The following is a 16,318-nucleotide window of genomic DNA, read 5'->3' as shown; positions in this document are numbered from 1 at the left end:
ATCCCACACTTCCTCTTTTGACAGCTGCTTCAGCTCATTAACTGACCACAACGAGCAAGTTAAGTACTCTCAAGTGGAACCCAGCTGGCTTTAATTGCCTGCGGGATTCCCACCAGCGGGGCTCGCGCGCGCAGCCCCGCACGTCAGCACGGTACCCGGAAGTGGCCGGGATTTCGTCGCGATCCGGTCACCTGACTGGATATCGGGATTTTCGGGGCCCCCCCGCTGGAAACCCGCAGGTAACCCGACCCTAAAATCGAGCCCTTTGTGTCCTCATCGCAACTTGCTTTTCCACCTATCTTTGTATCATCAGCAAATCTGGCCACAAGACACTCTGCTCCTTCATCCAAGTCATTGATATATATTGTAAATAGTTGAGGCCCCGCACTGAGCCCTGCGGCACCCCACTAGTTACAGACTGCCATGTTGAAAATGACCCTTTTATCCCGACTCTTTGTTTTCTATTAGTTAGCCAATCCTCTATCCAAGCCAGTATATTACCCCCAATACCATGAGCTCTTATCTTGTGCGGTAATCTTTTATGTGGCACCTTATCGAATGCCTTTTGGAAATCCAAATATACTGCATCCATTGGTTCCCCTTAATCCACCCTGCCCGTTATTTCCTCGAAGAACTCTAATAAATGACAGACACGATTTCCCCCTCATAAAACCACGTTGACTCTCCTTGATTGTATTATGAGTCTCCAAATGTCCTGCTACTACTTCCTTAATAACGGATTCTAGCGTTTTCCCAATGACAGATGTTAGGCTAACTGGTCTATAGTTACCTGCTTTCTGTCTCACTCCCTTCTTGAATAGGGGTGTTACGTTTGTGGTTTTCCAATCCGCTGGGACCTTTCCAGAATCTAATGAATTCTGGAAGATTACAACCAATGCATCCACTATCTCTGTAGTCACTTCCTTTAAGACCCTCGGATGCAACCCATCAGGTCCAGGGGACTTGTCAGCCTTTAGACTCATTAGTTTACCTAGTACTTTTTCTCTAGTGATAGTTGTTGTTTTTAGTTCCTCCCTCCCCTTTGCCTCTTGATTTTCTACTATTATTGGTATATTATTAGTGTCTTCTACTGTGAAGACAGATACAAAATATCTGTTCAATTCCTCTGCCATTTTCTTATTTTCCATTATTATTTCCCCAGTCTCATCCTCTAAGGGACCAATGTTTACTTTAGATACCCTCTTACTTTTTATATACTTGTAGAAGCTTTTACTGTCAGTTTTTATATTTCTTGCTAGTTTACTCTCATCATTTATTTTCTCCCTCTTTATTATTCTTTTAGTCATCCTTTGCTGGTTTTTAAAGTTTTCCCAATCTTCGGGCTTACCAGTAATCTTTGTCATGTTGTATGCTTTTTCTTTTAACCTGATACCATCCTTTACTTCCTTAGTTAGCCATGGTTGGTTCACCCATTTTGTGGAGTCTTTCCTCCTCACAGGGATATATTTTTGTTGCGAGTCATAAAATATCTTTCTAAATGTTTGCCACTGCTTATCCACCATCATACCATCGAATCTGTTCACCCAGTCCACTTTAGCCAATTCTGCCCTCATTCTATTATAATTGCCCTTAAAGTTTAATACAGTAGTTTCAGACCCCAGATCCTCGCTCTCAAACTGGATGTGAAATTCTATCATGTTATGATCACTGCTTCCCAAGGGATCCTTTACTTTGAGATCATTAATTAATCCTGTTTCGTTACCCATTACCAGATCCAAAATGGCCTGTTCCCTGGTTGGTTCCCCGACGTATTGGTCTAAGAAACAGTCCCTAATATACTCTATGAACTCCTCCTCAGGGCTATTTTTGCCAATTTGATTTGTCCAATCTATGTGAAAGTTAAAATCGCCCATGATTATTGCATTACCTTTTTTACAAGCCCCCCTTATTTCCTGATTAATATTTTGCCCTACAGTGTAGCTACTGCTAGGGGGCCTATATACTACTCCCACCAGTGACTTATTTCTCTTTCTATTCCTTACCTCCACCCAAATTGATTCGGCATCTTGATCTTCTGAGCCAAGATCATTTCTCACTAGTGTACCAATTTCATCCTTTATTAACAGAGCTACCCCACCACCTTTACCTTTTTTCCTATCCTTCCAAAATGTTAAATAACCCTGAATATTTAGCTCCCAACCTTGGTCACCTTGCAACCACATCTCTGTAATGACCACGAGATCATAACCATTTGTTTTTAATTGTGCCGTCAATTCATCTGTCTTATCACGAATGCGGCGCGCGTTCAGATAAAGAACCTTTAATTTTGTCTTTTTACCATTCTTTCCTACCCCGGCCCCATTTGCTAGTGCACTCTTGTGTTTGTACGCTCTGTCCCTTCCTGACACACTCTGTTTATCATTACCCCCATCACTTTCCTGTACTACTTCCTTGTCTTTTCTCTTTATCAATCTAAACTTCGCCCCACCTGAGCCCTCCCCCCCTCTAGTTAGACTCAGTAAGTTGGAGAATATGGTCACTACATTACCTATCCCTGCTGTCTTCATGATTCTATTTTCACTGTCTTTCCTCTTCTGCTTCTCTCGCTGTCCTCTACTAGTTTTTTTATTTTTTTCTTTCCTTTTGGAAGTGAGGTAGTGGGTTGTACAGTGTGCTGTGGTAATGAAAAGAGCCACCAACAGCTGCAGGTTACATTTCAGGCGGAGGTTGCAGGGAAAATGTGGCCCTCGGTTGCTCCCTTCCTATCCCCTCCTTCAATCACTCATGCTTCCCCCAACTCACTCATGCTCTCATCGCATCCCCTATCTCTTCAGCTTCCCACTACCTATTTTCCTTCCTACCATCCCTCATTTCCCCCACTACTGCACCTGTTTCTTCTTGAACTACCCCCTCAATTCCTGTATCCTCCCTACCCCCTTGCTCTGATATAATTCACCACACCTGTAACCCTCCATTCACTCCCCCATTCCCACTCATTCCTCCCAAGGGCAGGTAGCTTGAGGCTCCCTGACCCTCAACCAGCTTCCCTCTTCCCCTGCCTGGCCTTCCCATTTGTTTCCCTCAGAGGCTTTGTTTACTTTCAAAATTCAACTTTTTTTTAAAATAAAGAAATCAAATTAGAATGAGGAAACTGTCTGCCATTCTATTTGTGTCTTTCTCTGTCTCTCTGTTGTTCTCTCTCTTTTCCTCTGTCTCATAGGTGTTAGAAATTAGAATCTCTGTCTCACAGGTGTAAGCCATTAGCATTGACCTTTTCCAACTGTCAACAAAACACAAGTGAGATAATCAGTTGGTGTTAAAATTCAACCGGTGCTTTTGAAAACTGAAATACCAGTAAATCAAGAAAGGACACTCGTTCTCCCCCCATGCCCCTCTTTTTTCTCTCTCTGACACCTCTCTCTCTCTCTCTCTCTCAACCCCTCCTTTTCTCACTTGCATCTCACTCTCTCACCCCCATTCTTAGCTCCACACTGACCTCGGTCTCGGTCTCTCTCTCTTTCTCCGTTTAATACACTTTCTAAAATTTATAGAACTCAAAACAAAAGCTACAACGGATGTATAATCTGAACACGGTGTCATTTTTCTCTCTCTTACACATACTGTTTTTTAAACACTCAATTTGAAATTTACCTCAGTAAGGCCGTTGAAATTTGTCTTTTAGATTTTCTTCAAATAATTTTGAAAAACTTTTGAGCAAAAACTGCTAAAGAAAAAAATATTCTTCAGACCACTGACTGAATGCTACTGATGCAACCGGAAAATTAGGTGTACTGCATATGCTCTGATTACACGACCCAAATTCAGCTCTGCGCACTAATTAATTCCAAGCCCAGCCTGTGGCAGAGACTGTGGCTTTCAAATAGAAACTTTAATGAAGGCATTAAAAGACACATAAGACTATTCAATTAATATAAATATAATCATATTTCAATGTAACTGAATTTTTATTTTGTTTAAATTTTTATTTTGGACATTAGAAATTTTAGTTACTGAGGAAAAAAATGGTGGCTGAAAAATATTTAAGAAAGCATTTTGAGAGAATATGGGGAATCCAATGGCCAGATCTTGCAGAATGATAAGCTTAAATAGGCAAAATCTATTATAAATGTGGACACAGAAATTATAATGGTAAAAGTTCCCTCAAAAATGTGACAACAGGAAATCAAGAGGCTTTAACAGGAAGTGGTACATCGAGTCTACAGCACAGAAACAGGCCATTCAGCCCAACTGGTCCGTGCCAGCGTTTATGCTCCACACAAACTCCCTCCCAACCATCTTCATCTAACCCTATTAGCATATGCTCCTCTCCCTAATGTGCTTATTTAGCTTCCCCTTAAATGCGTCTATACTATTTGCCTCAACTACTCCTTGTAGCAGCACGTTCCACATTCTTACCACTCTTTGGGTAAAGAAGTTTCTTCTGAATTCCCTATTGGATTTTTTAGTGACTATCTTATATTTATGACCTCTAGTTTTGGACTCCCCTCAAGTGGAAACATTTTCTCTACATCTATCCTATCAAAACCTTTCATTATTTTAAAGACATCTATCAGGTCACCCCTCAGCCTTATCTTTTCTAAAGAAAACAGCCCAGCCTGTTCAGCCTTTCCTGATAAGAATTTCCTCTCAGTTCTGGTATCATCCATGTGTATCTTTTTTTCACCTTCTCCAATGCCTTTATTTCCTTTTTATAATATGGAGACCAGAATTGTGCACAGTATTCCAAGTGCGATCTGACCAAGGTTCTACACAAGTTTAACATAACTTCTCTTTTTTTCAATTCTATTCCTCTAGAAATAAACCCCAGTGTTTGGTTTGCTTGGCCTTATTAACCTGTGTTGCTAATTTTAGTGATTTGTGAACATGTACCTCTAGATCCCTTTGCTCATCTACCCCATTTAGAGTCTTATTATCCAAGTAGTATGTGGCCTCTTTATTCTTCTTACCAAAACTGCACCTAGACACAAGATTGTTTATATATTATACATATAGATACATTATTTATATAAATCCAAAATACTGTTAAATTTGCTATGTTACGCACTCCTTATTTGGATCTTACCATATGCCTCTAGATGACACCTCAATAGGCGTTTCCATTATTAAGCAGCAACTGGTGTGATACGCCCCCAATCGCGCATGCACCTGCACAGTTCTACCACTAGATAAAGCTTCATAAGCTACAGAATCAGTATTCAGAGAGCTTCACATCTCCAGGAACCTAACAATATTCATAATCCTCCTCATGGATAACAGTGAGTTTGGAACAACTACTCACCATTCTCCTGTTCCCTTGCTTTCGTTTCCCCTACTCCTGAGATCTACTACTATTTTAAAAGTCTAAGAGGTATTCCTACTTTGAAAAGCACCACACCTCTAAAATGGTGCATGTCCATAGGAAAGAATCATGGTTGATTCCAATAACCACTATTAAGCTAACTATGCTGATTGTCTCCAATACTCCATTAGAAAATGTGAAATTTCTACACAGATACACTTCAAAACAGCAATAAGCAAGTACCATAAACCACACAAATCAATATTTTTGCAAACCCAGCCATCTGAAACCAGCAATACCACATAATAAACCAAATAATTCCTCAAATAATTCCTTCACACTGTTTTCATCCCCCATTTGACTTCTTCACCCAGGTCAGTGTGCACAGCTAATTAGTAACACAAAATATACAATTCTTAAACTAAAAATTTACCCTGAAAAAATGGGTCATTCAAAATGTGAAAAAGAGGCAGAGTTGGAAGCTAAATCTGAGCCTTGCTTGCTTGAGATTTTTAGCTGCTGTGGACAAAAACAATGTGAGAGATCTGTCTTGGCAATTGTTTCCACTCAGCTCCTCTGGAGCTACACATTCCAGAATGTACTGCCTCAAACCATGTTACATAACAATCAGGTACAAACAGGACCAAAAAGTAATAGTTTCTGTTGGCAAATTCTTTGTGTGAAAGATACATCATAAGAGTTGTAGTTTTTACCCATGTGGAACTATAATACCCACTGTTTAAAACCACATCACAACAACCAAGCAGAAACTTTGCCTCAGAGTTGTTACGAGTAATCAGCAGTGACACCAACTCTGTCGCATCAGAAATGACTGAAGACTAACTCCCTATATTGCTAGGTGTTCACATTAATAAGATCCTAAAAACATCTATGATATGTTAGTGTAATGGTTATGGTACTGCACTAGCAACCCAGAGGACATAAGTTCAAATCTAACCAAGCCCAACTGTAAATTGAAGAGAACCTGTCTGGCCTACATGAGACTAGTCCACACTTCATGGTTGATTCTTAATGCCCACTGAAATGGACATGCAATCCACTAGGAATGTCGCTCACATCCCAAAAAAAAATGTTCGGCAATAACTGGTAAAACAAACCAAGCAGCATGAATGGCAAAAAAGGACTTCTAATGTGTATTGGCAAACCTGTGAAACATGTTTCAAGAATGTACACCTGTGACCCATGACCAGCAAAAGCAACAAAAACTTTAGATGACAGCAGAACTATTAATAGAGCAGTTCTAGACATTCGACGGCAACATGGCAAAACAAAAAGTGTTATTGCCTTGCTTCACTGGAAAGTCACTCAGCATCTCAGAACAACAAAGATTGTGTGCCTGCTCCCAATACAATGAACTACACTAAGCCAACAGATCAAGGCAGGATTGGAAGTTTCAGACATCATCTGGAGTACTGTGTTCAGTTTTGAGCACCAAACCTCAGGAAGGATAAATTGGCCTAGGAGGGGGTACAGCGCAGATTCACCAGAATGAAACCAGGGCTTAAAGGGTTAAATTATGAGGGCAGGTTGCATAAACATAGTTTGTATTCCCTTGAGTTCAGAGGGTTGAGGGGTGATATAATCAATGTCTTTAAACTGATAAAGGGATTTGATAGTTTCTCTGTGTCTACTCTAATTCCTCTGATGGGGGAATCCAGAACAAGTTGGCATAATCTTAAAATTACAGCTGGGTCATTTAGGAGTGAAATCAGAAAGTACTTCTTCACACAAAGGGTAGTGGAAATGTGGAATTCTCTCCATCCAAAAGGCTGTGGATGCTGGGTCAATTGAAATTTTCAAGACTGAGATCGATAGATTTTTGTTGGTTAAGGGTACCAAGGGATAATGGAGCAAAGGCGGGTCAATGGAGTTGAGGTAGAGATCAGCCATGATCTAAGAGGTGATGTGGAGATGCCGGTGATGGACTGGGGTTGACAAATGTAAAGAATCTTACAACACCAGTTGATAGTCCAACAATTTTATTTGAAAATCCGAAAGCTTGTGATTTTCAAATAAAATTGTTGGACTATAACCTGGTGTTGTAAGATTCTTTACAATGATCTAAGAGAATGGCAGGAGATTTGAGGGACTGTTCCTGTTCCTATGTTCAAAGCTTTTTATCTATGCCACCTAATGAGCAATGTGATGATGTACATAGACAAAGGCAAGGTAATAGGTATCATCAATGTTCCAACAGTTAATCTCAGTGTACAGATTGAAGTGACTGAAAAGCCCATCCAAAGAGCATTTCATAAGTAAAGCAACCACAAAGATTCTCTTTATACAAATGAGTAGGCCAGTGAGGCCATGAGAGCTCTAAATCCAAACAATATTGGCCCTGGCATGCATGTAAACATGTATGATAACATTAAAGCTTACAGATGCAGAAATCTTGGCACGACAACCAGACTGAAAATGTACTAGTAGCTACTGTGAGACAATTAGCAGTGATGCAAACTCTATCACATCAGAACTGACTCGAAGTCTGGCACTACATTGAGGTCCCTATACTGCTGGGTGTTTGCACTGAAAACATATCACATTGCAGAAATCATATTTCCTGTCACTACAGAAAAGGATGAAAGTGGGGAGGAATAGGATGATAATGACAATAAATATGAAGCACTCATCAACTTACCTGCAATGGTGAGCAAGCTGTCCAAATTTTCTCTAAGGTTAAATGATACTAATGTGCCGCAACACACTACAGACTGTACAAAGAACTACTGAACATAAATAATGTTCAATGGTGAAGTGTCAAAAGGCAAGCAAGATAGTTGGCTTTTTTAAAATCTAACATTTTACCTATTGTTATCCAGTAAATTCAGGGGTAAAGATGTAAATGTTAAACCGGTTTAATCTATATTTGTATTCTGTTACTGTATGCTTTTAATAACATGAGTTTAGATTTTAAAAAGGTGCAACATGTTGTTATACACTGTTTAAATAAATCAGTTTATTTTGTTACAGAGCTGTGAGTTTTTATTAGTAGCTTCTTGGTAACATGAACACATACAGCATAGGGCAAGTGCTCCTCTCAAACTTCCAATATTTCAAGGAAGATTTTATATATATATATATATATATATATATAGGGCCAAAATTGCTGCAATGGCAGGCTTGGCGGCAAACAATGTTAATTAGACTTTCATGTTCACCACTGACATTGCACTATAATTGCGCCGTAAATTGCTGGAATGTTGATCTGATAAAGGCGCAGTAATGTCAATGTTGCATCTGAGACCTCATGAACATCGTGCCCAATTGCTTATCTACTTGACCGATGTAAGAAATGAATAGAGAAACAGAGCGAAAGACGGAGAAGGAAATAGAGTGAATTAGAGCCAAATGAAATATAGAGACCGAAAGAGGAATGAAGAGAGGGAGAATGCATTAAAAGAGAGAAGTAAGAGAAGGGGAAAATAAGAAAAAAATTAAAAAGAACAAGCGGAAGAGGACATTGTAACCCAGTTGAGTGTGTGAATTGCTGTATTGGTTCTTGAGAAGTTATAGACCATAAGAGAAAGGAGCAGGAGTAGGCCATTCGGCCCCTCGAGCCTGCTCCGCCATTCCATGAGATCATGGCTGATCTGATTTCTACCTCAAGTTCACTTTCCCGCCTTTTCCCTATATCCTTTGACTCCCTTGCTGATCAAAAATTTGTCCAACTCAGCCTTGAATGTATTCTATGACTCAGCCTCCACGGCTTTTTGGGGTAAAGAATTCCAAAGATTCACAACCCTTTGGGAGAAGAAATTCCTCCTCATTTCCGTCTTAAACGGGTGACCCCTTAATCTGAGACTATGCCCCCTAGTTTTAGATTCCCCCATGAGGGGTAACATCCCCTCAGCATCTACCCTATCGAGTCCCCTTAGAATCTTGAATGTTTCAATAAGATCTCCTCTCATTCTTCTAAACTCCAACGAGTATAGACCCAACCTGTTCAATCTTTCCTCATAAGACAACCCTTCCATACCCTTCTCTGAACTGCCTCCAATGCAAGTATGTCCTTCTTAAATAAGGGCACCAGAATTGTATGCAGTACTTCAGGTGTGGTCTCACCAGCACCCTGTACAGTTGCAGCATGACTTCCCTGCTTTTATACTCCATCCCTCTAGAAGTAAAGGCCAATATTCCGTTTGCCTTCCGGATTACCTGCTGCACCCATATATTGACTTTTTGTGTTTCATGTACGAGGACACCCAGATCCCTCTGTACCGCAGCATTTTGTACTATTTCTCCATTCAAATAATATTTTGCTTTTTTATTTTTCCTCCCAAAGTGGATGACTTCACATTTTCCCACATTATATTCCATCTGCCAAATTTTTGCCCATTCGCTTAACCTGTCAATATCCCTTTGCAGACACTTTGTATCCTCATCGCAACTTGCTTTTCCACCTATCTTTGTATTATCAGCAAATTTAGCCACAAGACACTGTTCCTTCATCCAAGTCATGGATATATATTGTAAATAGTTGAGGCCCCAGCACTGAGCCCTGCGGCACCCCACTAGTTACAGATTGCCATTTTGAAAGTGACCCTTTTATCCCGACTCTTTGTTTTCTGTTAGTTAGCCAATCCTCTATCCATGCCAGTATATTACCCCCAACACCATGAGCTCTTATCTTGTGCAGTAATCTTTTATGTGGCACCTTTTCGAATGCCATTTGGAAATCCAAATATACTGCATCCACTGGTTCCCCTTTATCCACCCTGCCCGTTACTTCCTCAAAGAACTCTTAATAAATTTGTCAGACACGATTTCCCCTTCATAAAACCATGCTGACTCTCCTTGATTGTATTATGAGTCTCCAAATGTCCTGCTACTACTTTCTTAATAATGGATTCTAGCATTTTCGCGAAAGAGCGAATGGCAGGGTAGGTGTGCGAAATGTACAAACATTCTTGACCCATGAAGTATAGAACCATCATGATGAGGAACAGTGGAACATCCAGTGGGAATGCCATTGCACTGCTCTCACAAAAACATACGAAAAAAGACTGAGGTCATCTAGTTTGCCTTATACCATACTGATAATCACATGATGCAATGATAATGGAGTTGTTAACTAATCATAGCAATCAATCTCTATCAATTAGTTTACAACAGACCCAAAAATGACACGAGGAAAACCCCAGTGCTGAAGAACTTTGGGAACCATAGGTCTAATGCAGGGGTATCAAACATACAGCCCGTGGGCTGGATCAAGCCCGTGGAACAGTTTAATCCGGCCCACGGTCCGAGCCTACCGGAATAGGACACGAATCACCCAGGCACTGCATCTAACAGCACAGGAGAACTTTCACTTTTAAATTTCACGCTACAGTAGTAGCCGCCCCGCTCTGTGAAGTTACCCAACCCCCCCAGCCCCCGAATAGAGAGCCGGGCTCACTCAGTGGTGCCTGGAAATGGGACCAATCTGTGGTTGGGCTGGACTGAAAGATGGTGAACAAGGATCAGGGATTGGGACTCGGTGGAGGGGAGGTTCAGGAGATTGGGACTCGGGAACGGGGTGGGGTTCAGGAGATTTGGTCTCAGAGAGGGCTGGTTTAGGAGATTGGGACGGAAAGAAGGGGTTTGAGAGGTTGTGTCTTGGGAAGAGGGGGTTCAGGAGATTGGGACTCAGGGAAGGGAGGTAGGTGCAATTGGGACTTGGTGGGGCGGGTTGGTTTGTGAGATCAGGACTGGGGGAGGGGGTAGTTGAGAGGATGAAAGGTTCAGCTTGCCGGGAATCAAATTTGGGCCTGCTGCTTTGCCGTTAAGTATTGGAAGGTGGTGGAGGAAAATGCAGGACATCCGAGTGCGTAATGCTGTGGAGCCGGGAAAGGTATTCTTTCCCTACTGTTTCTTCAACAGCCTCCAGTGGTCTCTTTAAGGACCATTGTTTAGGCCGCAGTAAAGCTGAAAAAACTAGTTGGAGCTTGCACAGCACACAGTCCACCTCGTTTTTCACGCATTTTGCAGAAGGGTTCTGAAACAGGTGCAAGACCTTTCTTTGCGTATTTAAATTGATCCAACGCTGATTTCAAGCAGTCATCAGGGACGCCTAAAAATAGCGAGGACCAGATTCGGTGCAGGACCTTGTGCCCAGAATTTGGTATACGTTGAGCCTGTTTTACACCCAAAAAAGAGGCTAAACGCATGCCAGTTTCTATCCCAGTGTGTCCAAATAACTTTTGCTGAATGTGGTCCATGCCAAGTGTCAGCATGTCGGATCAGGCCCGCCATATAAAATGAGTTTGATACCCTTGGTCTAAAGTCACTTTTTTTTTCTCAAGCATGCTACACTTACCACGTCATGTCTCAAATTACTCATATACTGTCTCCCAACATGTTATTTTCTGAAAGAAATCTATCTAATTTGCATTTGATTGAATGACCCTCTTCTGAGTGTCAAAACAGCTATCCATTCTGAAAATGATTGCCGTCCTACACTAATAGGAGTGTGGCCGGCAAGACTGTCACAAAAAGATTGCCAAGGCAGATAAAGAGAATAAAAAACTTCTGGGAACAATTCACTACCTGTTGGAGTGAGACTCCACTGCTTCATTCGTCCCATTATTGGCCTCCAAGGTTGAATGTCATATCAGGACAATAAATCTATGACATTATCAGCCCTAAATGGCTACAGGGGAATAATTCGTAATAATGTCGTAAATCCAGCAATTTCACAATCACCATTTAGTTCGACGGGGAACCTCACGCGTGAACTAACTTTTATCAGCTTTGGCAAGGCTAACAAAGGAGCGGTACAATTCAGCCAGCAATTTGAAGAGGATCAGAACTCATGGTGTATATCTTTTACTCTGCAAATTGCTGGATATTTTACAAATTAATAATGGCATTTGATGTTAATGCGTCATTCTAATAGCGCGACATCCCAGCAATTTCTGGCCCAATATATTTTCCCTCGGTCCTTTCAACATCAACATACCAAGACTCCTCTACTTAAAATTGACAAGTAATTGTCCATACCATTAGAAATGTCTCCAAAAGTGTGTACGTGAAACCCATGTTTTCCAGGAGTCAATCCAGAAATTTCTCCCTTTACAGTAGTCTTATGTCCACCTTCCTACAAAATAATTACATATGCAAGTTATTAGGTATGCTCCTTTCAGTTCCAGGATTAAATTTTTTAAAAATGGCAAATGCTGGAAACCTGAAATAAAAACTGAAATGCTAGAAATATACAACAAATGAGTCAGCATTTGCAGGGAGATAAGGCACATTATGACATTTCAGATGTGCATGTTTCATCAAAACACCAGTTTTGATGAAGGGTGCACACTTGAAACATAATACGACTTGACAACTCAGCCGACCTGCATCGTCGATGTCACAATGACTATTGGCACCACGCAGTTTAGGGCTAGAAACCACTACTGACATTGCCGGTGTCATTGGACGCGTCCTTACCGTAGCCAAACTCGAAGGGATGTGTTATTACAGTTTTTGTCACTGAAATTCTTGCTGGCTTCCATCGCAGGATTTAATTACTGGAAAGTTTGTATTTGTAAAATGCTAAATGCTTGGAATACACAGATCAGTCAAGGCATTGTCGCAGGATATGGAGTCGGCCGTTTAAGACTGAGATGAGAAGCAATTTCTTCACTCAGAGGGTTTTGAATCTTTGGAATTCTCTATCCCAGAGGGCTGTAGATGCTGAGTCATTGAGTGTATTCAAGGCTGAGATAGACAGATTTTCGGACTTTAGGGCAATCAAGGGATATGGGGATCGGGCAGGAAAGTGGAGTTGAGGTCGAAGATCAGCCATGATCTGACTGAATAACGGGGCCGTATAGCCTACTCCTGCTCCTATTACTTATGGCAAAAGACCAGTTATTATTTTGGACGCGTCTATTCTACGGTAATAAGGCTGACAAAACTCAAAAGCTTATATGATTATCAAAATCTACTCATATCGATCCAACAGTCACCCGAGAAATTATCAACAAGTCCTATAAATAAAGCAGGTATTCCTGCAGCCAGCCCGAGTCACGGCCGTTACCGGGAGCGCGAGGCCATTCAGGGTGCCTCACAACCGTTAAATCGTCCTCTTCAGACTACTTCACGCACACGTTGGGGGGGGGGGGGAAGATGTCACCTATTCCAAATAAAGAAGGTGATTTGTTTGGTACTCGAGATTCATTAAATACCGAGTTGCCCAACGTTACAGAGTACAGATCACAGGCACCTTGTCCTGTACAATTATCGTTTTGTGTTTGCAGAGTTGCGCTACGCGTAGTTCGCATTAAACATTCTGGACATTGAGCACAAGGAACGGAATCAGAAGAAAATAAATATTTTTTTTTAAAAGACCACTCGGAGTTACGTGGTGGATTGGTCAGAAATTCAAATTTCTTCCACCGCAAACACGCGCGTGTTCAAATTCAAAAACGAGACACGCCGCCACGTGTCAATCCCATCCAACTGGACGTCGACAGAAGCAACCGCCACCTGCTCCCGAAAGGGTATAGTTATTATTGTTTCAGGTTTTAATAAAAATCTTAACTCACGTCTGCTTTCAAAGTGATTGTTCCAGCGACGGGACCGGCACCCTTCAGAAAGCAAATAGCCTTCGTAACCTCCATAACTTTCCTATTCTGCCTCTTAACACAATGGTCGTACTGATCATGAAGTGGCTGCGCAGGCGCTTTGCAGCGCTGGTCTCCTCGCGCATGCGCAGTGTTCGTTTAAAGTCAATAAGCCATGACGGGCAACTCTTACGTTTTGACTTCAGAGTTAAAATGATTTACGCCCCACACAATTATCCATTGTTTGAGGGCAGTGGAGCAAATTGTTAAAATATAGACCTCTGGCTTGCAGTAAGTCTGTAGGCAGCAGTATTCGTTTGTTATGTTATTAAGTAAGGGAAGATAGTCCAGCTGTAGACAACTGTAAAAAATAGCACAAATAAAAGGAAAAAATTGAAAAAGTGAAATAAAAAAACAGAAAAGGCTGGAAAATTGAAAGCAGATAGTCAGAATCGATAAAGAAATGGCAAGTTACGATATATTAGGTAAGTAACACCTGTCTTTCTCTAGTTTTCCACCATCTCCTTTTGCCCTCTCCAAGCTCATTTTGTCCATGATACCTAACTCCTGCTTTGTCGACACCATTTCCACTTAACTCCCAACCACCTAACTTCCCTCCCTGGCCCCCATGTTAGCTGACATTATATGACTCCCTCTGCTCAAGAACCGCCCTTTTTCCTTTCTCAAAGCTATGCCCTGTCTTTGACCTCCCTTTCCTCTTCAAGGTCTTAGAATCATAGAACATAGAATCATGGAAAGGTTACAGCATGGAAGGAGGCCATTCGGCCCATCAAGTCCGCACCGGCTCTATGCAAGAGCAATCCAGCTAGTCTCACTCCCCCGCCCTATCCCCGTAGCCCTGCAATTTTTTTACTTTCAAGTACATATCCAGTTCCCTTTTGAAGGCTATGATTGAATCTACCTCCACCATCCCCTCGGGCAGTGCATTCCAGATCCTAACCACTCGCTGCGTAAAAATGTTTTTCCTCATGTCGCCTTTGGTTCTTTTGCCAATCACCTTAAACCTGTGTCCTCTGATTCGTGACCCTTCCGTCAGTGGAACAGTTTTTCTTTATTTACTTTGTCTAAACTCTTCATGATTTTGAACACCTCTATCAAATCTCCTCTCAACCTTCTCTGCTCTAAGGAGAATAATCCCAGCTTTTCCAGTCTATCCATGTACTTGAGGTCCCTCATCCCTGGAACCATTCTAGTAAATCTTTTCTGCACCCTCTAAGGCCTTCACATCTTTCCTAAAGTCCAGTTTCCAGAATTGGACAAAGTACTCCAATTGTAGCCAAACCAGTGTTTTATAAAGGTTCAACACAACATCCTTGCTTTTGTACTCTATGCCTCTATTTATAAATGTAAGGAATCTTACCACACCAGGTTATAGTCCAACAATTTTATTTTAAAATCACAAGCTTTCGGAGATTCCTTACATTTGTCCACCCCAGTCCATCACCGGCATCTCCACATCATGGCTTCTATTTATAAAAACCAGGATCCCGTATGCTTTCTTAACTGCTTTCTCAACCTGTCCTGCCACCTTCAACGACTTGTGTACATATATCCCTAGGTCTCTCAGTTCCTGCACCCCCTTGTACCCTTTAGTTTATACTACTGCTCCTCGTTCTTCCTACCAAAATGTATCACCTCACACTTCTCAGTGTTAAATTTCATTTGCTACGTGTCCACCCATTCCACCAGCCTGTCTATGTCCTCTTGAAGTCTGTCACTCTCCTCCTCACTGTTTACTACACTTCCAAGTTTTGTGTCATCTGCAAATTTTGAAATTGTGCCCTGTACACCCAAGTCCATGTCATTAATATATATTAAGAAAACCAGTGGTCCCAGTACCGACCCCTGGGGACCACTGCATACTTTCCTCCAGTCTGAAAAACAGCCGTTCACCACTACCCTCTGCTTCCTGTCACTTATTCGGATCCATGTTGCCACTGCCCCTTTTATTCCTTCAATTTTATTGACAAGCCTATCAAACACCATTTGAAAGACCACATCCACATCAACCGCATTGCCCTCATCAACCCTCTCTGTTACCTCATCAAAAAACTCAATCAAATTAGTCAAACACGATTTGCCTTTAACAAATCCGTGCTGGCTTTCCCTTATTAATCCATACTTGTCCAAGTGACTGTTAATTTTGTCCCGGATTATTGTTTCTAGAAGCTTCCCCACCACTGAGGTCAAACTGACTGACCTGTAGTTGCTGGGTTTATCCTTACATTCTTTTTTGAACAAGGGTGTAACATTTGCAATTCTCCAGTCCTCCGGCACCACCCGTGTCCAAGGAGGATTGGAAGATGGTGGCCAGTACTTCCGCAAATTCTACCCGTACTTCCCTCAGCAACCTAGGATGCATTCAATCTGGACCTGGTGACTTATCTATTTTAAGTACAGCCAGCCTTTCTAGTACCTCCTCTTTATCAATTTTTATCCCATACAGTATCTCAACTACCTCTTTCACTGTAGCTTTGGC

General features: G+C 41.5%; 1 protein-coding gene across 1 annotated transcript in view; it reads right to left on the bottom strand.

The window, feature by feature from the left end:
* LOC137326921 (superoxide dismutase [Cu-Zn]-like) overlaps positions 1-13,875 on the bottom strand; it is a 66,353-nt gene extending 52,478 nt beyond the window's left edge. The window contains exons 1-2 of the mRNA XM_067992304.1: positions 13,801-13,875; positions 12,260-12,356 (exon numbers count right to left, since the gene is read on the bottom strand). Of these exons, the coding sequence (XP_067848405.1) occupies positions 12,260-12,356; positions 13,801-13,875 (172 nt within the window). The remainder of the gene's footprint in view (positions 1-12,259; positions 12,357-13,800) is intronic.
* Between the last annotated feature and the right edge of the window lie 2,443 nt (positions 13,876-16,318).

Source organism: Heptranchias perlo, chromosome 11 (genome assembly GCF_035084215.1).
Source record: "Heptranchias perlo isolate sHepPer1 chromosome 11, sHepPer1.hap1, whole genome shotgun sequence".
NCBI classification, from domain to species: Eukaryota; Metazoa; Chordata; class Chondrichthyes; order Hexanchiformes; family Hexanchidae; genus Heptranchias; species Heptranchias perlo.
The sequence above is the reverse complement of the archived record's forward strand: the minus strand, read 5'-3'. Positions and strand labels throughout refer to the sequence as shown.